Here is a 23,131-nt window from a genome sequence, read left to right as displayed (position 1 = left end):
TAATTTTAGTATTTTTTTCTAGTCATATGAGTGATGCCTCAACTGTTACACCCATTAATTAATGTGGATTGTGGAGCAAGGCTTGAGTGTTATTAAGAGTATGGGTTGCCCATTAAATTTTTTTTTTTGGAGAGAGTTTCATTTTATGGCGTCCGCTTCTAATGCTAGCTCTTTATTATTAGACTAAGACACCAATTAATTTTTGGTGTAGGCGGGGATTGAACCCTAAATCTCTTATACAATTATTAAAGGCTTTACCGGATAAGCTTACTAGAACTCACTCTGGATTGCCCACTATGTTGGGGTTGGGGTTGGGGTTAAGAGCTCAGATCTAATTAAATTGAACATGGGCTTCTTAGGATGTTACTTTGTTTGAACTGGAAAAAAAAAGAACATATATAATAGGAATAATAATCCATTTGTTTTGTCTGACTTATTTTTACATAACTTGATAAGTTCAAACTCAAGCAAAAACCCAACTCATCCACCAAGCTTTTATTAAAAATTAAAAATCATAGTTCTTATTGGCGCATTTCCATGTATGTTTATATCCTATATTTATATTAAATTTTTTATATTGTAGATGAAAAATATTAATAAATTGCTAAGTCCTTATTCTTATGGCATTTATTCTGACTTTAGTGGTTTTTTTTCAAGTGCAAAAAAAAAGAAAATTTATATTTAATCTTCTTGTTAAGAGTCTGTTTGGATACTGTTTATTTTGTTAAAAATTAAAAATAATAAAAAAATAATAAAAAAATTACTGTTCATGCGCTTGACACTATTTATAAGCATAAATACACGGCGTGAATAAAGAAAAAAAAAAACGCAAAAACGCCAAAGACAAGTATTTCATCCGAATCCAAAGTAACACTAGGAACTTTTAATATTTTAATAAATTTCATTCAGCAAAAATATTTAATAAAATTCATATATTTAATTATATTTTATAGACATCATCAAAATAAATAGTGAGGGTTTATTCGGGAAAAAAAAATATATATATATATAGAGAGGGTTAAAAACTTAAAATAAATTGCATCTTCAATTCTTCCAAGCTTGCTTATCTACTTCCAAACCCCATTATTTTATATTTTATACACTCTTTCACTCTCTCTAAGAACGCTTCCATTTGAACACAGAGCCCCTGTTTTTACTTTTTATCCATGTAAGAAAGCTTCGTTCCGATTAGCGAATACGATTCCCTTACTGAAATTTCTTTCTATCTCTGTTCTTTGATTTCAATCTTCAATTCTATGTATGTGTATTCATTTCCAAGTATAAATATGTATCCAAATCTTTGCGTTGTTGATTTTAATTTGTCTTTGTATTTGGTATAATTTTCACAAATTTTTGTTATCGCACTCAATGTATTTGCTCAGTCGGTTTCTTCAATTGTATAGTGCTGATGATATATGATTTATAGTTGGTTTAAGATTCATTGGTTTTTTTTTTTTTTTTGGGTGCAGAAGTTAATACCTATTTTGAATTTTAATTAGAAATTATGTGTGTTAATATATTTTCTCTGCATTGAATTTGTTTCTCGATAATCTGCTAGTGAGATTGGTTTTCATCCTGGAGTGTTTGACTGCTATTGATGGAGATTTGATTTTAACTTAGTATAATATCTTGTATATTGTCACAAATGAAATGAACATTTTCTGTTTACAAGTTTGATAAATTTAGATAATGAAGACTAATAATAATAATAATAATAATGAAAAAAAAAACCCGAAAGTGGGTGAAGACTATAAAAGTGGAATTATCTATTTGGATTTCATCTAGTGGAATGTGCTTTAGTCCTACTGTGTTTAATATTTAATTTTGAACATTTCCTTTCCTATCTCAGGATTGATGCTGCCGTTTTGTTTTGGACTGGTGCTATAGCGGTTGGAATTTTCTGACACGGGCCTTATATCTGGAGTTCTCATTGTATTTAGAGCATCTCTTGTAATTGAAACAATTTAGTTTTAAAAATTGTCCTGTACATCTGTAAACATTACATTCTAGTATTAGTAATATTCAATTCAGTTCTTCAAAAATTATTGCAATCTATATATTTGAGCTGAACCACCACTTTTTCTATAATTATTTCCCTTTAATTCTCCTTTTTTTGGCCCCCATCTCAGAGTATATAAATGCGTTTGGTATGAAACGTGTAGATGTATATTGGTTATACGTGGGAAAGGCGAGAGAATTGACTTCTTTGTTGGTGGGTGCTTGATTACTTGAATTCTGGGAAACACCTCTTAAGCTGTCAACAATGGAGAGTTTGGCACACCTTGAAATTTTGTGTGAAAGGCTTTACAATTCACAGGACTCCGTTGAGCGAGCTCATGCTGAGAGAACTCTGAAATGCTTTTCTGTGAACACTGACTACATTTCACAATGTCAGTACATTCTGGACAATTCATTGACTCCTTATGCATTGATGCTGGCTAGTTCGAGCCTATTGAAGCAAGTGACAGAGCAGAGCCTCCCTTTGCAGCTTCGTCTTGATATTCGTAATATTCTTGTTTGCTTGCGGATATTTATGCATTTGTATATCTTGTGGAGGAAATTTCTAGGACTGGCTTCTATCCTCTAGATGAGACTTTTCTTGTCTCTGTTCTATAAATTTTATGAAGTAATGATGTCTGTTGGTTAATTTTTACAATTCACAATATTAACTGCTGTATTTTATTGATTCAAAACCACATTAAAGGTTAATACTACCAAAAATAGCAATAAATGAGGCAGAAGCAGACATTTGGGAAGTTTTTGGGTTTCACCTTTAATATTTGTGAGAGTGGATGACTTTCAGCTATCATTGACAGTCACCGTTTTCATAAATTGTTTCTTTCAACCTCTTCTCTTGATTATTTCCAAACTTGATCGAACTGCACTTTGTCTGAAGGAAACTATCTTATAAACTATCTGGCAACTAGAGGACCTGACTTGGAGCCTTTTGTGGTTGGATCCCTAATCCAACTACTTTGTCGTGTTACAAAGTTTGGGTGGCTTGATGATGATAGATTCAAAGAGGTGATTAACGAGGCGATGAACTTTTTAAGCCAGGTGATGAATTTGTTTTTTGTTTTTTGACTTTTGTTTGTTGTTTGTTTGTTTGTTTTTTTTTGTTTTTTTTTTTCCTTCTTCTTTTTTAAAATGACTGCTTCTAGGAAATATATACCATTATCTTCTAAATTCTGTGGCATATTTGTTTTCTCGTTGCGTTAGGTTGTTAGTATAGGACTTTTTATATAATAACAATTTGGTTACATTATTAAAATGGTATCACTATTTTGTCATCATCGTCATAAATAATTGTATGCATTGATTTATGTCTTTTGGGTTGATACTAATTATCTAGATAATTAGTAATCAGATTGTCTCTTGGTCTAAACTACTGGTTCTGACTTGGGCTAAAAGGCATATTCAAACTCAAATTCAAGTGTTGGACAATTGCCTACAGCCTTTTTCTGATAAATAAATAAACTTATGTTAAAGCATAGGAACCTCCTCATGTATATGATGTATACATAAGATAGCCTAAAGAATTGAAAGAAGGATAGTTATAATTGAAATGTTCGAGAATTTGAAATCTACAAATGTATAAATAAGATAGCCAAAAGAATTGCAGAGAATGAGCTTCAAAAAGACCTAAAGCCAAGGATTATTCAAACAATGATCTAGTAAAAAACTTACCTATCAAAAAAAAAAGAAAAAAAGAAAAGAGATCTTGTAAAAAACTACTTCTAACTTAGCCATCAAGGTTCCTCATCTTCAAAAATACATTGCTTTCCCTATCTTCTTTAGTGTTCATAGCAGATATAGGGGGAAATAGATCCAAAATAGAAGAAGAGTGTTTACCCAATCAATTCCTCCATCTAGACAAGAGATCAACTACACTCCTTAAAACAACCCATTGAGCCCCAAATGCTAAGAAGAAAAAAGTCTACAATGCATATGCAATGTCACAGTGCAATAATAAATGATTCATTGTGTAAGAGCTTCTCATATACATGCAACACCAATCTACTAAATTGTTTCATCTCTTCATGAGATTATCACAAGTTAGAAGCTTCTTGTAATTTGCTGCCAACACAAAGAATGCAATTTTTTTAGAAGCCTTAGCACACCAAATACTTTTATAAGGGAAATGTTTATCAGCGGCATTATATGATTGCACATTGAACCTAACATTCATATTATTACAACAACAAAGCCTTAATCCTAAAATTTAGGGTTAGCTATGAATCCTTGACAAGTTTGATTGGGTCGGCCACATGAGTATTTTCCCTTCATTCTATCCTTGACATGTCATTTCTTATTACTTCGACTAATGTTATTTTTAGCCTTCCTCTACCTTTTTTTTATATTCTCACAACTTAGACTAACCCACTCTTTCTTACCAAGTCATTGCTTAGTCTCCTCTGAAAATGGCCAAACCATCATAAGCTACTTTCCCTCATCTTTCCATCAATGGGGTCTAATCTTTAAGCGAATTTCCTCAATTCAAATCATATCTTTCTGTCTATTCCCACTTATCCATCATAACAATCTCATTTTTGCTACACTCATTTTTTGGATATGTTGCTTCTTAGTCCGATATTCGCTACCATAGAGCATAGCTAGTTGTATAACAAACTTATAATATTTTCCCTTTAACTTAATAGGTACATTTGGTCACACTCCACTTCATCCACCTGCTCTTATACTATGATTCACATCCTCCTCATTCTCCCCATCTTTATGAATTATTAATCCAATATATTGAAAGCTCTCACTCTTTAGTATCTCTTGGCCATCAAATTTTATTGCCCCTTTATCTTTGTTTCTACTTTTACTAAACTTATATTCCATGTACATTGTTTTAGTCCTACTTAAATGAAAGCCTTCAGATTCTAGGGCTTCTTGCCAAATTTCTAACTTGGCATTAACGCCACTTTTAGTTTCATCCACTAACAATTTAAAACTATATCATCTGCAAAAAGTATACACCAAGGGACTTCCTCTTGAATCAATTTAGTGAGCTCATCCATCATCAGTGCAAAGAGATATGGACTTAACATTGATTCTTGATCCTTGATGAAAACATGTAGTGATAGGAAACTCACTTGTGATTCCTCCACTTGTTCTCACACTAGTTACAACTTTGTCATAAATATCCTTGATTAACTTAATATACTTTAGAGGAACTCCTTTCTTCCCCAAAGCCCACAATGTAACCTCTCTAGGGATCCTATCATATGCTTTCTCAAGATCAATGAAAACTATATGAAGATCTTGACATGCCTCTCTATTATTTACTTATTTATTTTTCTGTTAGATGTCTAAGTAAGAAAATAGCTTCCATGGTAGATTGTCCAAGCATAAAACCAAATTGATTCTCTAATATTGTTGTTTCATGTCTTAACCTATGTTCAATCACCATTCATATAATTATGTGCATAAAATGAATGAACATAGAAGACCACCTATTGTGCCAAAACCTCACCTTGTTGCATGATCCTCTGCCTCAAACTATACATTCTCCACAAATCTTACCAACTCACTCTAATACTTTTCCATAAACTACAAACATGGGTACCTTTAACTTGTTTAGTGGACCATCGACCGTAATTCTCCCCATATTTTGGGCAAAAATTTGTCACACTAATGACTGTCTTCTTCCCACAAAACACCAAAGTCATTTACCCGGTAGGGCTTGATTAAATTTGCCCTCTTTCCTCACCCCAAACCACCATTTTTTATTTGAGAACAATCAGCATTCCATTCCACAAGATAGAATTTAAATTTGTCACCCAACCAATCCCACAATAGCCCTAGTTCATGCCTTGCCTGTTGCTCTTTTCTTTTGATATATACTTTTCTATTTTCATTCCTTGCCTGAAGGGAGTGAAACTCCTTATATGTGATTTGTATTGAATCTGTGAAAAGAGATGCTTGCTTACAAATTATATGCTTTCATCAGGCACCATATCATTGTGCAATTGGTTTGAAGATATTGAATCAGCTTGTTTCTGAGATGAATCAGGTTAGTAGCATAAATGTCTGATTAAGATCTTCTAATGGGAACTTAATTATGCTATTCTAAAAGAGCACAAATTCTGAAACATGGAGAAGTTCCTTCTGACATCTCATGATGTCATTTGTGCTGAGGCAGTAGCCTTATTATATATATATATATATATATATATATATATATATATATATTTTCTGTGACCTGGATTTTTTCTAGGATAGAATTCTTGTTTTACCACCTTTATAGACAGTATGCTTGTCATCTTTTAATTGAGGAAGCAGGTTGCTTTGAGCAATGTAAATTTATTGAAAGGAGTTGCTTTTATGTAAGATCATCTTTTGGCAGGTTCTTCTTCCCTAATCTAATCTGCATCTTATCTGATATTCATTGGGTCCTTGCCTTTTTGGCTGGTTGGCTGTTTTTGACTGATTGGGGGTGGAGGAACGCTTGAATTTCCAAAGAACTAATTCTGTTCTATCTTCTGTTATGTGATAATTTTTCTTCTAGAATTGGGCACTTGTTCTCCATTTTCAGTTGTAGCCAGTTTGTAATATGAATGTGTTGAGTTGATAGCTGGGTTGTACTTTGACAAGGTTGCTCTTCTTATCACTGAAATTAATAATGAAGATGAGTTTTGGTTGCTTACTTGCTTATAATCTTGATATTCTGCTTATACAGCTTGACAGATGTCATTTTATTGCAATTTCAGTTCAACTCAACTTGACTAAGTCTTAATCCGAACTAAATCATGGTTGAATATATGTATCTTCTTCTATCAGTATATCGTATTGAAGGTTATACTCTCTTGTTAACTTGAGTTAAACCACTCGTGCAAGGGTTCACATTCATGCATTGTGACTAAGTTTTATGCTAGCTATCAATTTACCGCACCCACCACTTTTTTTTGGGCTTGGTACTAGCTGTGTATAAAGATTAGGACATTCAGCATCACACAGGCAGAGTATCATTTGACTCGTAATGTATCTTCTTGTTATCTTTCTGTGTGAATAAGCAGCTTGTGTTTCTATTTAATTAGGGTCACAGGTGTAATTTCTGATTGGGTTGTTAATATAAATTCTTTTAGTTAAATTTTTCTTCTTTTTCCATAATAGATAATGATCTTGGTCGATGTTTTGATTACAAATATTTCATCTTGGTTCATCAATTGTCAGCCCAATTCTGGATTACCTTCTATGCTTCAACGTAAGATAGCTATTTCTTTCAAGGATCAATCACTTTTTCAAGTTTTCCAGATATCTCTAACTTCACTGCACCAACTTAAAAATGATGGTAATACATTGATTTTTATATAAGAATGGTATCTTTGAATTTTTTTTCTTTAAAAAGTTTTATTTGATTGTGGTATCAATTTTTTTTCTTTTGTTGATCCACCCCCCCTTCCCCCCAAAAAAAGTTGGAAGCAAGTTGCAGGAACTGGTTCTTTCACTATCCTTGAATGTTTTATCGTTTGATTTTATGGGGACATCTTTTGATGAAAGTTCAGATGAGATTGGTATGGTACAGGTACATTTAACTTTTTTTTTTTGAGGCAAACGATCTTGATATAACTCATTAGCCTTTTACGGTTTTTCTATTTTAGTACTTTTTAGTTAAAGCTATTGTTGCCTTGTGGTGTGCAGATTCCAATTTCTTGGAGGCCAGTTATTCAGGATCCCTCGACACTTCAAATATTTTTTGATTATTATGCAATCACTCAAAGCCATTTTTCGAAAGAGGTTTGTATTTTTATAGCCCTTTTATAAAATAACCTATTTTTGAATAATTATTTCAAAGCTTTCTAGAGAGAAGTTCTTATGCTATATCCTGTTGCAGTATCTAAATTTACTTTCATTATTATAAATTTTTTGATATGTAATTAAACTTTTGTTGGTGTTAATTTGTTGGGACTAATCTTTTAGACATTTAAAATCCCATTTACTATTACATAGTGGTATGCCTGAATAAGGTGTTCACAGATGATTTATGTGGGGGGGGGGGATACCCTTTCTAGTTTCTTCCTATCATAATTTAATCCACAAACTTTTAATTGTTACATTTGACCCCTAAAATATGGATTAAAGTGAAATTATTAGGGTTCTACCAAATGAACAAATTTTGCATTTTTGGGACTAAGTTTCAATTTTGCTCCTCCAGTGCATCCAGCTTTGCAATTATCTCTTTTAGCTCTTTCTTTCTGTGTTCAACGTCCCCCAACTCCTCCCTATTCCACCTCTTCAAATCTTACTTCAAAGGTCAAAGTTTTTGAGCTAGAATGAAACTTGGTGTGCCTTGAAAGGTATAACTCTCCATTTTCATCTCACCCTATCTACAAACCCTATCTACAAACCCTTCTATTGTTAACCACATATTTTCAAATTTGAAATGAGTCTTACCTCCATTAATACTACATACTACCTCCATCAAACAGAATTGGAAAATGATCCAAGATGGTCTGAGGCAACCGACTTTGAGTGATCCTAGAAAAGTGCTCTTCTCAAATAGTGGAAATAAAAAACTTATCCAATCTGGAGATGGACTTTATCTCATGATTATTGGACTATGTAATGACCTATTCAATCTGGACATGGACTTGGACGTTCTCCACCAAATCCCTCTGCCTCTAATATGGCCCAATCTACAAAAGGACTACCTCATACGCTTCTCACCATAGCTCTGTTAACTACCTCCAACTTTGTCTTGCAAACACACATCGTCACCTTTCCACTTCTTCAAGGAGTTTCTGACCCTCAACCTTTGATCATAATTGTTTAATCCTTAAAATTTCCAAGACAAGATTTTAAGCTTCATAAGGTTAACTGTAGAGCCCTCTCCATCCTACCAATATCTCTATTGCTTCCTCTCTTAAAATCATAGTTCACTGACTACTCCATATTTTTCAACTCCCTTACTCCTCTCAACACATCTCTATGGGTTGCTGTGGGAACCTCTCTGTGTCCCAGTAGCTCACCACCATCTCTCAATTGATGCAAACCTCATTACTCTTCCTTGTAGCCATCATAGGACAGCCCCAGGATTTTATTAAACACCTTAATCCTTCTCATTACCCTCTTTGAGGGTTTCTCATGAGAGGTGGCTGATTACTCCTCAAATCCACAGTAGGTTCTCAAAGGGGTAACTTCTAACACTTCCTCCTCAACAGTTTTTTTTTATTTTTTTATTTTTTTTATATATATATATATTTTTTTGATAAGTAATCAGAAAGCTTATATAAATGAGAAAAAGAAAGTCATACAAGAAGTTCATGATGATGAACAACAAGAGAATGAGAAAAACTACTAGGGAACAAAGCTAAGAGAGGACATAAACATTGAGAGAGAAGAACAATTAGTAAACCCCCAACACCGAGACCACTCTAATAGACTACGTTGGCATAAAAGATTTAGCTCAAACAAGGTCTTCTCTTTGTCCTCAAAGGAACGGCGATTCCGCTCCAACCACACAGTCCACATTAAGCACCCTGGAATCAAATTCCATATGTTCGACTTATCCTTTCCATGCCACTGATGCCAGCAAGAGATCAAATCCGCCACCGATCCTGGCATAACCCAAGGAATCCCAAAGGCCTGAAGCATCGAAGACCAAAGAGAGTGGGTAATGTGACGGTGCAGAAGAAGGTGATTAACCGACTCCCCATCCATGCAACACAAACAACACCTATTAACCAAAGGCCTACCCTTAAGCATGAGGTTATCCAGGGTGAGAATCCGGCTATGAGCAGCAGACCACAGAAAGAACGCCACCCGCTTAGGGATCTTAGGTTTCCAAACCCCCTTCCAAGGAAGCCAAGAATCCGAAGCACCCCGGATCGCGAGGTAATAAGACCGAGCATCAAACATACCATCCCCTTTGAGCCTCCAATAAAGGATGTCTCTCCTACTACCCTGAGGGATACGAGCTTGGATAAGCCGGAGAAGAGAATACGAAGCCGCCAACTCCCAATCCTCAAAAGCTCTATAAAACGTTATATTCCACACTCTAACAGTACCCCTTTCTGGAATCCACAAAACTTCTGAGATACAGGCATCCTTGACCGATGAACACTCATAAAGCTCAGGATAGAGAACTTTTAGAGTAGCATCACCAACCCACCTGTCATGCCAAAAGCGGATACGAGTGCCTTCCCCCACTACAAAAGAAAGATGCTTAGAAAAGTTCTCCCAACCTTCATTAATGCTTCTCCAAAGGTCGCACCCATGGGACCTCCTGCAAGCCCTAGTCCTCCACCCCCCAAGCCCCTCTCCATATTTAGAAGAAATAACACGACGCCACAGGTGGGTATCTTCGTGGCCATATCTCCACAACCACTTCCCTAATAAAGCCTGATTAAACGACACCACCTTTCTTAACCCCAATCCACCCTTCTCGACGGGAATACACACCTTATCCCAGGCCACCAAAGGATATTTGAATCCCCCCTCCGAAGACCCCCAAAGGAACTTCCTCTGAATATATTCCAATCTAGCCGCCACAGCTTTAGGAATAGTAAAGAGAGATAGAAAGTAAGTCGGGAGACATGAGAGAGTGCTCTTAATTAACATGAGCCTCCCACCGTTAGATAAATAGAGACGCTTCCACCCAGAGAGCCTCTTCTCCATCTTTTCCAAAATAGGATTCCAGATCAAGGGGGACTTAAAAGAAGAACCCAATGGCATCCCCAAATACTTCATAGGCAATTTGCCTACTCTACATTGCAGCACATTAGCCAAAGCATCAAGATTATTCACCTCCCCCACGGGGACAATCTCGCTTTTCCCCACATTGACCTTCAAACCCGTGAACGCCTGAAAACAAGACAACACCAGCCTAATAGACAGAAGCTGCTCCATAGAGGCCTCACAAAATATGATGGTGTCATCCGCAAATAAAAGATGGGAAATACTCACCCCACGAATTCACGACTCCCACCTCGGAAACCCCGAATAAGATTACACTCCTCTCGTCTTCTCGCAAATGTACCTACTTAAAACCTCCATTATCAAAAGAAATAACAACGGAGATAGCGGATCCCCTTGTCTCAACCCACGAGAGCTACCAAAAAAAACCCTCGGGGGAACCATTTACAAGGACCGAGAATCGAACGTACGTAACGCAAGCTTTAATCCACCTCCTCCATTTCTCCCCAAAACCCATCCGGCCCAACAAATAAAACAAGGCCTCCCAAACTTTACGTGATCATAAGCTTTCTCAATATCCAAATTGCAAACCACACCCGGAATTTTGCTCTTCAACTCGCTATCCAAACACTCATTAGCAATAAGCACAATCCAGACCGCCTTCCGCCAACAAACGAATTTCGAGTCTCGAAATGAGATTATCCAAAACCCTTCTCATCCTATTGGCCGACACCTTAGACAACAAACATTTTATAAACACTACCCACCAAACTAATAGGGCGAAAGTCTTTAATGTTAACGGCACTGCACTTCTTAGGAATTAAAGTGAGGAACGAAGCATTTAAAGACCTTTCAAACGAAGCATGCCGATGAAAATCTTCAAAAAAATCCATTACATCCCTTTCCACGACACTCCAACAATTTCGAAAAAGGCCATGGTAAAGCCGTCGACCTCGGGCTTTATCCCCCTCCATCTCCTTTAGAACCTGGAATACTTCCTCCTTTGTAAACTCCTTCTCTAAAGACACCCGATCCCCCTCTTCAATACGGGCAAATTCTAACCCATCCATAGAAGGACGCCCCACCTCAGTTTCCTTATACAACTCTTGGTAAAAGAGGACTATTTGAGAGCGAACATCATTCTCTTCCTCATAAAGGATACCGTTCACCTCCATCCTTTTAATTTGATTAGCATTTCTATGGGAGTTTGCTAATCTATGGAAAAACCGAGTGTTATTATCTCCCTCTTTCACGAATAAGGCTCTCGACTTTTGCCTCCATGAAGTCTCCTCAAGAATAGCCAAGTGCTCAATGTCCCCTTTGAGATGGAGACGCCGAATCTGATCCTCACTAGAAAGACCCACTAGCTCCTCTCTCAGATCTAACCCCATCAACTCAGTCAACAATTTCTTCTTTCTAAAAGCCAAATCACCAAACTCCTCTCTGTTCCACTTTTTTAAGTCCGTTTTTAGAGCCTTCAACTTTGGGCCAAGATGAAGCTTGAAGAGCCCTCAAAACTCGTAGCTACCCCACCATCTCGCTTAACTCTATCAACAAAGCCCTCTTCCTTTAACCACATGTTCTCAAATTTAAAGGCACTTCGACCACGCCGAACAACACCAGCTTCGAAGAGGGCAAGGTCCGAAAGAATACGGGGAAGCACCCGTTGGGATGCATTCTCGAAGTGCTCCTCCCAATCTGAGAGACCAAGGCCCCCGTCGATTCTTGACATAGAGGAAGACCGGAATCTCTAAACCAAGTGAACGAAGCCCCTCTAAAGGTAAATCAACTAAGGAATTATTCTCTATGAAATCCGAGAATGCGTGCATAGCGGGGCTGAAAGTCTCACAGCCAAGTCTCTCACTTGGATATCTGATAATATTAAAATCACCTACCAGACACCACGCCACAGGCCACCTAGCGTGCACCTGAGACAACTCCCCCCACAAATTAGGCCGTTGCCCATTGTCATTAGGTCCATACACACCTGAACAAGCCCACACAAAATCATCCACCCCTCCTCTCAGTAATACACTGATAGAGAATTGACCCACACTAATATCCAACTTCTCAAAAACCCTCTTATCCCAAATCAGCAAGACCCCACCTGAAGACTGCACAGCATCCAAAGCAGCCCAATCAGTGAACGGGCTACCCCATAAACTCCGAACAAAGACCCCATCAATAGACGAAACTTTCGTTTCTTGAATACACACAAAATCGCACTTCCACTCTTTTAGGAGGTTCTTACACACCTCTCTCTTCCGGGGATTATTAAGCCCCCTTACATTCCAAGAAAGCAGTCGTATCGTCATTTAAAACTACTAGCACCCCCCAAATCAGTCAAAGAGTCTCTGCTCTTACTCCTAGCAATGGCCCCCTCATAATTGACATCTGAAATCAGCCCCTTAAACTCCCTAAGGCCTCGTGTCCCTGACTTAACAGGTCTCTTAGCCACCTCTTTGTCATTCACCTTGAGGCAGTCCTGTTCTAGTATGCTAAACAGGGCCAAACATTGAGCTTCATGTTTCACAATAGGGAACCCCACCAATTTACAGAATTTTTTTTTTTTTTTTTTTTAATAAACTTCCTCCTCTACAGTTACTCCATTAACCACATCTTCATCCCCATTGAGCCATCTGCTCTCTGACCCCTTTACCTTGAACTACCTTCCTGCCATCGAGGGAGGCATCCAACTACTGCCAAAGCTAGGAGGAGTGTTGACCCTAGGAACAATGGGCTTGAAGTGTTGCTTGTTCTGAGGCAGCCACCTGGGCATGAATTCAAGGTGGATCGTGCACAAGCAAGGCTCCACCACTACTACTGCTGGATCTCACCCTATGATACATTGCTGCAAACTCCTCCCTGGTTGGCTCTGTTTGACCACAGCCCACTCACCTCGAGTCTTCTTGTGGGCATTCTCCTCTGGAATCTCATGTTGAGGGGGGCTCACTCACACTGCTCTTAGACTTCCATGATGTCATTCTTCACTATGCTCCAGCAGGCTTGAAAAAATGCTTTAGTAAAACCATCCAGATCTAAATGCCATAGTTGAACACCTCACGTTTCAAATGGTGTATGCTTCTATTCATGCTTTTCTCATTTTGCTAACATTTTGTTCCAAGTTTCCTCTTTTTGCTGTACTCAATAACGTGTTTATTCGCTATCTGCCATATCGTATGATGAAGAATTTCTGCCCTTGTTATTTTATCATTTTATCCCTTTATTAAATAAGACTGTCATAGGAATTGCATGCAAGTTTTATCAGCATTACAATTGCAATTTTTTTGGGCTGGCCTTCTGAAGTCAAATTTTAAAAGCATAGTTTCCCTCCAGCTCTCCATCTATGTATTTGTGTTTGAATTTCCTCATATGTTTTTATCATTAGATATCCTCTAAAGCTTTATAAATAGATTTGTTCATATAAGCACATCTTTATTATTTTGTGTAGTGTAACCTAAAGTTGGTTCTTGTCTTTGTAATTCTTGTGGAGTGATCAAATTAGTGTCTGTTTTTAAATTAATGATTAATTTGTTTTGTTTTGTTTTGGGACCATATCTGACTATTTATATATTTTTAGTCAAAATAATTTTATTATGATTTAATCTTTTGTTAGTTTTGGGATTAAACTTAACTCATTTAAATTTTAGCGTTATTTTTGTTTTATTTTAAGTTAAAGTCTATAAGTTACTATGATCTTTCATACCGGTTTTCAACGTGTGAAATGTTAAACTGTTAGCAGATCCCTTTTTTCATGTTTTCACCAATTCTTTTGGTGAAAATTCTTTATTTGAGGTTGAATTGTAACTTTTCTGGTCAAAATGTGAGTTGATTTTTTTTTGCCTTACTAACTCTTAGCTCTGCCCTAATGTTTAATTACAGGCTTTGGAGTGCTTGTTGCGGCTAGCCTCTATAAGGCGATCATTTTTTATAAATGACGCTACAAGATTGAAGTTTTTGTCGCATTTAATGACAGGCACGAAAGAAATCCTGCAAAGTGGAATTGGTAAACTGGATTATATTTGTGTTGACTTCTTTATTTCAACGTTATCTGTGGAATGCTACTATGCAGTAAATTTTTTGAAACTTTTTTTTTTTGGTTTGGAAAATCAACTTTGCAACTTGGTAAACTTAAGATAATTGAATTTTTTAATTGAAATAACCAGTATTGATTCAATTACATGATAAGATGAAGATCTCTTGTATCTGGACCAATTAATTACTGTTTTGTTTTTCTCTATATTATGTTGCAATGGTTATTAATATTTTATTTTATAATTTAAAATCAAACATTGAACTTAGAGATGCTTTGACATCCTAAATCACAAGTTTTATTCTCCTACTATATAGAGATTTAATAGTATTGGTCATATGCCAAAGAGAAGTTCACTAGATGCCAACTAAATATAAAACAGTAGCAAAAAGATGTCTGAAGAACATAATAAAATATATGATTACTACACAGCAAAACACCGCAGATTTTCCAACTTTTCCATCTTTATGTCACATGGTTCATTTGGAAGGAAAGGAATTACTGGAAATTCAAAGGCATTGAACAACCTATGGTGGTAGTGAAGTTGATTTTTCTGTGCACGTTGTACGATTGGATGGCTACTATGGGTGGTCATTCCTTCTCTAGTTTGTTGGATCTTCTTGTTTGTTCTACTTTTACATAATTTAGATGCACCTCCAGTACACTGGTTCTGTTTCCTTATCTTTCTTTTCATGTTGATAGGCAAGTCCAAAGGGTTCTTTCTTAGAAAGATTTCATATGTTATTAAATAAAAATAGTTAGCATAAAAATTATTCAGTTAAGACTTTGTTAAATGTGATGATTTAAAACCAACATGTAAACTCTCAAGGGAAGGGATGGAAAGGGAAGTAGGGGAAGGGGGATGTAGGCTTGTTGCTTGTGAGGAGATACTTGTTGATTTCATTAGAGAAGTCATTCTTACTGAATGGTTGCAAACAAACTGTTCCAACAATAACCATGATGTTTTGATCCTTTTTTTCTTTTTGGACATGCTTTGTTTCACTGCTGTTTTATTGGTGGAAATTTCTTTCTTAAGAATAAATTCCTCGGTTATTTTCCTTTTTGTAGCTAGTGGAAAATATGTGATGAATTTACTTAAAGCTTCATAAACATGTGACAAGACGATTGAGCCAGTGATCTTTTCCCAAAAATATATTTCTGAAATTTTTATCCAGCAGAGCAATAGGAGCCTTGGGAAAGCTCACCCATAAAAATTCAAAGAAAAATTATTTGTTTCCTATAACTCTTAATACTTATCATCTTGAAAATTGTAATTGTCAGTTTTTGCACATTGTGAACCTAATCATGATGTCAGTAATAAGTATAACGATCTTTAACATGCATTGTTGGGGGGAGTTGGGAGAATTCATCTACATAATTGGAATGTATTGATACTCTAAAACTTTGGCTGTTCTGGGTCATTTTAAAACTTCATTAATATTTAACATTTATTGCTCTATATACTACAATAATAGTTTATTGATTGTATTAATTTATAAATCATTTCTCCCCTGCTGAAATTTGTTCCTTTTTGGTTTGGAGGCAGGTCTTGCTGATCATGACAATTATCATGCATTTTGTCGTCTGCTTGGCCGCTTTAAAGTGAATTATCAGGTGACTTTGACTATATGCTCAGTCAATTATGCATTCAACTACTTCTGTTGTGCCTTATGTTGTATACTTGGCTTAATTGCTTCTTGTTGATTGGTAATTTGCTTAATCTCAAAAGAATATATAACTATAAGATGCTTGTGTTTATAATATCCATTTTAGCTACCCAGTTGAAAAAAATTTGAAAAGCTACGCCTAGGGTTCATCATATCAAGAGTTTGTTCTCTTTTAGGAAAAAAACATTTTTTTCTTCTATATGTTGTATTTCATGGACATATATTTGCGTTATTTTTTGGAAATTGTTAGGAGAAAGTGTGAGAAAAGTGTAATCATTAAAAGGAACTTATGGCACTGGATATCTTTCTTCATTTTGGGGCAAAGCTCTCTATAAAATATTAGTATATAGATGTCCTAAATGTTATGCTTGAAATTGTAGCTGGATGGAAAATGTTATGTGTTATTATAAATTTTCTTGATGGACAACCTATGCTATGGTGGGGCTTATTATTATGTCTATTGGATGGACTTTGTCAGAACCGTGTTGCCTATATCTGGTCTTTACAATTGACCTACTTTCTTTTCTTAAATTTTTCCCTGAGAAAATTCTATACCCAGGATTGTAGTAACGTTTCCGTATAAAGGGTGGTTGTAGAACCTATTTCTTGTTTTCAACCTTTCTTGAATGAAAATCAGTAGAACAATGTAAGTTGTAAAATGAAAATTTTCTTCTAGTGTTAATTGTAAAAGGAAAAATGAGTGTGGATTTAAGACTGATTGGGTGTGTATTTGTTTCTTACCAATAAAAGAACTGGAATGATGTTCCTAAAACTTCAGTGCCATTTTGGCCCAGTTGGTGGAAGTTGGTGCCAGTTTTGGGGGTTTGTTCACATTGTTGACAGTTATCAGAGGTGTAGGGACAGTCACAATTTAGTCATCCTACCAATCTTGATCAAATTCGATTCTGCTTAGGTCATGTGACTCGACTGGTGGTCGTGAGGTTGACGTTAGAGAGGGTATAATTATATTGGTCTGTGTTTGAGTGTGGTCCCCAAAGCCTAGGAAGATGAATGATTTCATTGCCAGCGTTGGGTAACAGCGAAGTTATGGCTTTGGCTGTGAAAAGGGGCTTTAGTTCTCTGATACAATGTTGTGCGTTGGGAAATGAGTTTAGGTTTAATTAATTTACCCAAACACACATATTAATTTCTCTAGATACATGTTAAGTGGGTTCGAACCTTGATTGTCTTTGTAAAACACTAGGAAATGCTATTTGACCTGAAGTTCATTGGCACAAGTACATATTATTTAGAGGTGAGTAATTTCAATATTACAAAATTATCCCTCACTTATACATATTCATAACAGTCTGCATTCTTTGTTGCTAGAGGTAATAATGAAGTTGGAGCTGATTTACAACCATCAAAGGAAGTTGTTGGTCAGAATGCTTATGCAACAAAAACAAAGGAAGGCTGGGTAGCGAGTCATAAGAAATGAGCCCTTTAGTTGCTGGAGGAGGATTTCGTTGGATATGTTGCCACAGTGTGGACTTTTAGAGAGACCGATAATGTGGTTAATATTTAGGGTTTACATGTTACTTAAAGTGAGGGATATGGTTTGGTAGCTTATGTTTGGGAGGGCAACTTTGCGTAGTGCTTTTTTCCATGATCCTTTCTATGTCGTTGAAGTTGTTGAAGATTGTGAAGGGGAGACAATTAGGGCCTATTTGGATATCTCATCACCCATATCTCAAAACCCATAACTCAAACTCGTAACCTATAACTCATAACTCAATTCCCACTATAACTCAAATACCTCTTCAATTTCTGTTTGGTTACAAAACTGAGTTACATCTCTCAGTCTTTAACTCCACTTTTTGGCAAAATGGTGGAGCCCACCCACTAACACTACACAGAACAGAAAACACCCCTATCTGCGTTCTCTCTCCATCATCCTTCATTTTTTGGCTAATCCTTCGTCTTCTCCCATCAGAAAACCCATAAAAGTGAAGAAATCACTTTAAAAAAACAAGCTTCAAGAAATCACTTAAAAAAAAATAACAAAAAAATAGATAGTGATTTTCTAAATATATTGTTGGCATTACGTTTCTTCTGAGTCTAGGCTTGTCAGTCCCCTCTAGTTTGTTTTTAGATTTCTTCGTCTTTTTCATCTTCTTGTCCTTTTGTTTTGGTCCTTTCTTTATTCCAATTCCAAGTTGGTATTCTGTGTGTTTTTAACAATTTTTCTCTTCATGTTCTCTAAGTTCAAGTCACTTTCATTCATTGGTGTGTCTGATTCTCAGATGTTTCTCTCTGAGAAAGATCTAAGTTCCATGGAATTAAATTTCATAGTACGACCCACGTTGGATTTTCAAGATCAGTGTCCAACAGCACCTTCAGAAGAAGAAGAAGAAGAAGAAGAAGTTCATGAGCTTTATAAAAAACCAGAAGTCTACATATCCATCTCCAAACATCCAAAGCATGTCTGCACCTCCATCTACAAATGTGACAATGGGCATGGAAAATGGAGACGGAGAGAGAGATAGTGGTCACCTGGGAGAAGATCTACAAACTTGATCAAGTGGAGTGACAGCCCGCCGGTGACAGAGCAAGCCTCGCCGGTGAAGATCTTGGGTCTCTTCGGTCAGCAGCAGTGAGCACAGATGGGTTCTCTTTGGCTTAGCAAGAGCTTCTGATTCTCCGATTTTTGAAATGAAATGGAAAAGAACAAATGTGAGTGGAGTAAGAGAGAAGGTTGTGGAGAAGAGTAAAGTGAAAATGGAGGAGAATGTCTGAATTGAAGGAAATGAAATGAAAAAAGAAATGTGCCCAACTTGATGCTTGACGTGACAACTCATTGCACATGGCCCCACAAACTCACCAAAATAACTACATTGCCCCTGAAACTCAAGTTTGATGTTTTGGAAAATTCAAATTTTTGTTTCTGGTTTTCATCACTCAAACTCAATTTTTTGAGTTTTGAGTGATGAAATCAAGATATAAAAATCTTGCCAAAACAACATTTCTTTTGTGGGTCCCACATGTTTTGGATCATGGGTGATGAAAACTGAGTTATATAACTCAGTTTTCACCCAATCCAAACGCCCTCTTAGTAAGCAGAATATCTAACTTCCAAACTACATCATTAAGGGGTTTCTTCAGACTGTTAGATGGGGTGTACCTACTTTTATCTGTTGGAATTGAATTACTTAGCCAAAATACTGTCCTTTAAAGTTGCTGTTTTACATTGGGTTTTGATGTCGTTTGAGGGGCTTGAAAATGATGGTATGTGGTTGGAGCCAATATTCTTGGATGAAGAAACAAGGAGGTTGGATAATGAGGAGCAGGAGGTCACGTTTTACATCAAGTTATTAGTAGGGAAAGGGCGGTTGAGGGAAGTGAAGTTAGCAGAGAGGGGATTGGAGCTCATATGACTATGAGTCTTGAGATCTTTTTTAGTAATGTTCAAGGTCTTCATGATCTTGACTAATATCCTACTAGGATTTTTTTTTATTATATATATATATATATTTTTATCTTATTTTTTGCATAGCTGCAAAGTTAATATGGTTTGCTTAAAAGAGGTTAAAATCCATTCATAATAAAGTGACTAAATTTTACATTGACCGTCAACCTTCTATGATCCTCATTTTCTAGGCTTGGGACTGGTTGTGAGCAAAATATACGACAACAAGCACTTTTGCTGGCCATTAACCTATATAGGAGGCTAAGATGTAGTCCCATTAGTCAATTATTCATCAAGAGCTTATGGGGAACTCTTTTTTTTTGGGCTGGATGTATTTTATATGATTGAACTGTTGGAAGGGTGTTTTTATCATGGGATGAAGGGGTAAAGCATGAAGGAAGATATGAAGCTGATTCTATTTCTTGTTTGTTCAAGATTGAGGATGATTTTACTTGGGTAGTTACAACTGAGTGATGATGTGGGGAAAGCAGAACTAGGGGTTGAATTCTCCTTTTTGAGTTGTAGTAGGATAGACATGTCATATTGGGGAATATTTAATGCACTGACATTGGGGGGGGACATTTTATTTGCATTGGGATTTCCTAGTGAGAGCTATGGTTGTCTTAAATGTTTTCAGCTATTTTGGAGTTCTCTAATTTTATTTTATACAATGCATTGGTGGATGTTCCTTTGAAGGGCAAAACAATCCTGTACACATTGGTCCAACAATCAATTGTCACCTTACTTTTCTCATATGATATGACCGTAGTTCAGAAAAACAGTAGAAATAACTCTCTAATAGGAAGCACACCTAGAGAAAATAAAGCTTCCACAACCTGTTATCTTAGACAAGGGGTCATGAATCTCATGATGGAGCTTAAAATCAAACAGAAAAACTTCCAAATCCGTTTCAATGGGGGACTATTAGAGATAAGAAGCACTGACACGGGTATGGGTACAACATATTGACAAGAGTTTTTTTGAAAAAATAGGTCACGGGTATGGCAGGACACGTCTATTAAATAATTATTAAATATATTTTTATTTATATTTTCTATATATATTATTTTTTATATAATGTTAAATATGCATCAAATTAAGAGTAATATTGGATAATAAAGCAAAACTGTGACCATTAAAGAATGTTTAGAAATTAATATACAAACCAAGAATAAAGATATTTATTAATTTTCAAATGCACTATTGATATTTAGAGCACGGATGCTCTCTCTCTCTCTCTTTTTTTTTGTAAAAGGGTATCCAATTCTTCTTGTTCTTGTGCCTTGGCTGTGTCTTGCATTTTTTTTTTTTAAAAGGACACATTGAGGACACGCATGCGGAAGTTTCCAAGCGTGTCAAGTGTCTGACATGGATATGGCATCTCAAATGAAGTGATCATGCTTCCTAGAATTAGATTCACTCCAAATTTTGGAGCAAAAGGGGGGGGGGGGGGGGGGGGTGGGGGTTCATTGTGGGTTTACTTTTCTATAAGGGGAGCTTCTGACTTTTATTATATTATTGTCCATTTTCTCTAATTTTTTGGTGAGCCCTGTCACTGATGGTTAAAATTGGTAATATGTGTGTTGCAGTTATCAGAACTTGTTAACGCTGATGGCTATACTGATTGGATACGCTTAGTAGCAGACTTCACACTGAAATCTCTTCATTCCTGGCAGGTTCATTTATCTCCCATAACTTTTGAGTATTTTTTATGAAGAAAATGATGGAATTGGATTTTATTATGGATAGATTTAATGAAATTCCTCATCTGAATTGATGAATTCATTATCTTTTTCCAGTGGGCTGGCAGCAGTGTTTATTACCTTTTAGGGATGTGGTCAAGATTGGTCACATCTGTACGGTTTTTGAAGACCGACTCAGCAAACCTGCTGGATGAATATGCACCCAAGATTATAGAAGGTTTCATTTCATCAAGATTTGATTCTTTGCAGGTGAGATAGCAGCTATAATTTTAGCAGTGATGCAATGCTTTCACTTTCACTAAGTTAATTTTTTACATTACTTTTGCTTCATTTATCTGCTGCAGTCTGAATTTTCTGATGAACTCTCTGAGGATCCACTTGATAATGTTGAGCTCCTTCAGGATCAACTTGATTTCATTCCTTATCTTTGCAGATTTCAGGTTTGGAAAACACACATCAGGAATACTTTTGAAAAGTTTTACGTTTCCTTATTGGTTAAACTAAACAACCCTTCCAATTTTTTCAAAAATTTCTGATGAATTTGACTTTTAACACCATCTTTTCTTGCATGATTGCAGTATGAAACTTGTGGTATGTATATAATGAAGATTATGGAGCCTATCTTGCAATTGTATATGGTACTCTATTGAATACTCCCTTTCCTTACTTTCTCTTCCTTTCTGCAATAATTTGATATTACATGTAATTTTCTTTGTATAGGATGGAGCGAACCTCCAATGCTGTGCAGATAACATTCAACTCTCTTTGGCCGAAGTCAAACTTGCTTGGATTGTACATATTGTTGCTGCCATTCTTAAGACTAAGCAAATTTCTGGCTTCAGGTTACATTTTTATTGCTTATTACAAATTTACAATTATGGCTTTCAGAGAGAATTGTGTATCTCATCAGGCCCTTTTGCTTCTCTAATCCAGTGGAGAATTGCAAGAAGTATTTGATGCAGAACTTTCAGCTCGTGTTTGGCAGTTGATAAATGTGACAGACAGCGGGTTACACAGTCAGGTATGTCATTAAACTAAGTTGGCATTTTTTTGCATTAAGATATTTTCAGTGCAACTTGAACATGCAATCTTTAGGGTGTGGAATTGTTGCATTTTATATCCTTTTTTCCTTCTTAGACATGTTTTTATAAAAATTAACATGACATCTTTGTATTAGGAATTACAAGTTTATATTAAATAGTTATCTCATATATCGTTGTTGTAAAGGGATATCTCGGGTTCGTAATTGGAGTCTATTAATCATGCGTTGCCCATATCAAGTTGTATCTGAGCCTGTTTCTACTTTCTACTAGTACTGTGATAAAGCCTATTGTTTGAGGTCTGAATATGATTTCAGGAGTCAATATGCGGTCTAAAGTAACTTGCTTGACCAGTCAGAATTGTAGGACGATATGAAGTATATGATAATCTTGATGATACCCCTTTGTTATCTGACCTCATTAATAATCCATAGTTTGAAACTTCTTCTAATCCCTAGTCTCTGCATAAAGTCAAGGTGGTAGCTGGTCTGACTCAAAAGATCTTAGTGAAGCCCAAAATTTTACAATAATGTACTACCAGGTCATAAACAAACTTCTTGGGTACAGACTAATTCGAATTTGGACTTGACATTTGGAGATTATGTAATTGTTTTCCTCTTTTGTTCTATCTGTTTGGTGGT

The 23,131-nt window shown here is 36.1% G+C and overlaps 1 protein-coding gene across 7 annotated transcripts in view; it reads left to right on the top strand.

The window, feature by feature from the left end:
* Positions 1 to 1,019: 1,019 nt before the first annotated feature.
* Positions 1,020 to 23,131, top strand: part of LOC142611023 (uncharacterized) — a 40,998-nt gene continuing 18,886 nt past the window's right edge. For 3 of the 7 annotated variants that reach the window (XM_075783027.1, XM_075783021.1, XM_075783028.1), the window contains exons 1-15: positions 1,020 to 1,168; positions 1,850 to 2,504; positions 2,897 to 3,057; positions 5,957 to 6,019; positions 7,120 to 7,297; positions 7,422 to 7,531; positions 7,648 to 7,743; positions 14,524 to 14,647; positions 16,221 to 16,288; positions 21,337 to 21,423; positions 21,547 to 21,699; positions 21,795 to 21,890; positions 22,029 to 22,088; positions 22,171 to 22,292; positions 22,384 to 22,471. In XM_075783027.1, coding sequence (XP_075639142.1) covers positions 2,264 to 2,504; positions 2,897 to 3,057; positions 5,957 to 6,019; positions 7,120 to 7,297; positions 7,422 to 7,531; positions 7,648 to 7,743; positions 14,524 to 14,647; positions 16,221 to 16,288; positions 21,337 to 21,423; positions 21,547 to 21,699; positions 21,795 to 21,890; positions 22,029 to 22,088; positions 22,171 to 22,292; positions 22,384 to 22,471 — 1,647 coding nt within the window. In that variant the 5' untranslated portion in view covers positions 1,020 to 1,168; positions 1,850 to 2,263. The other 4 variants (XM_075783025.1, XM_075783024.1, XM_075783026.1 and 1 more) reach the window with 4 other exon arrangements.

Source organism: Castanea sativa, chromosome 9, assembly GCF_040712315.1.
Source record: "Castanea sativa cultivar Marrone di Chiusa Pesio chromosome 9, ASM4071231v1".
NCBI classification, from domain to species: Eukaryota; Viridiplantae; Streptophyta; class Magnoliopsida; order Fagales; family Fagaceae; genus Castanea; species Castanea sativa.
Note: the sequence above shows the minus strand (reverse complement) of the source record. Positions and strands in the feature narration are given on the sequence as shown.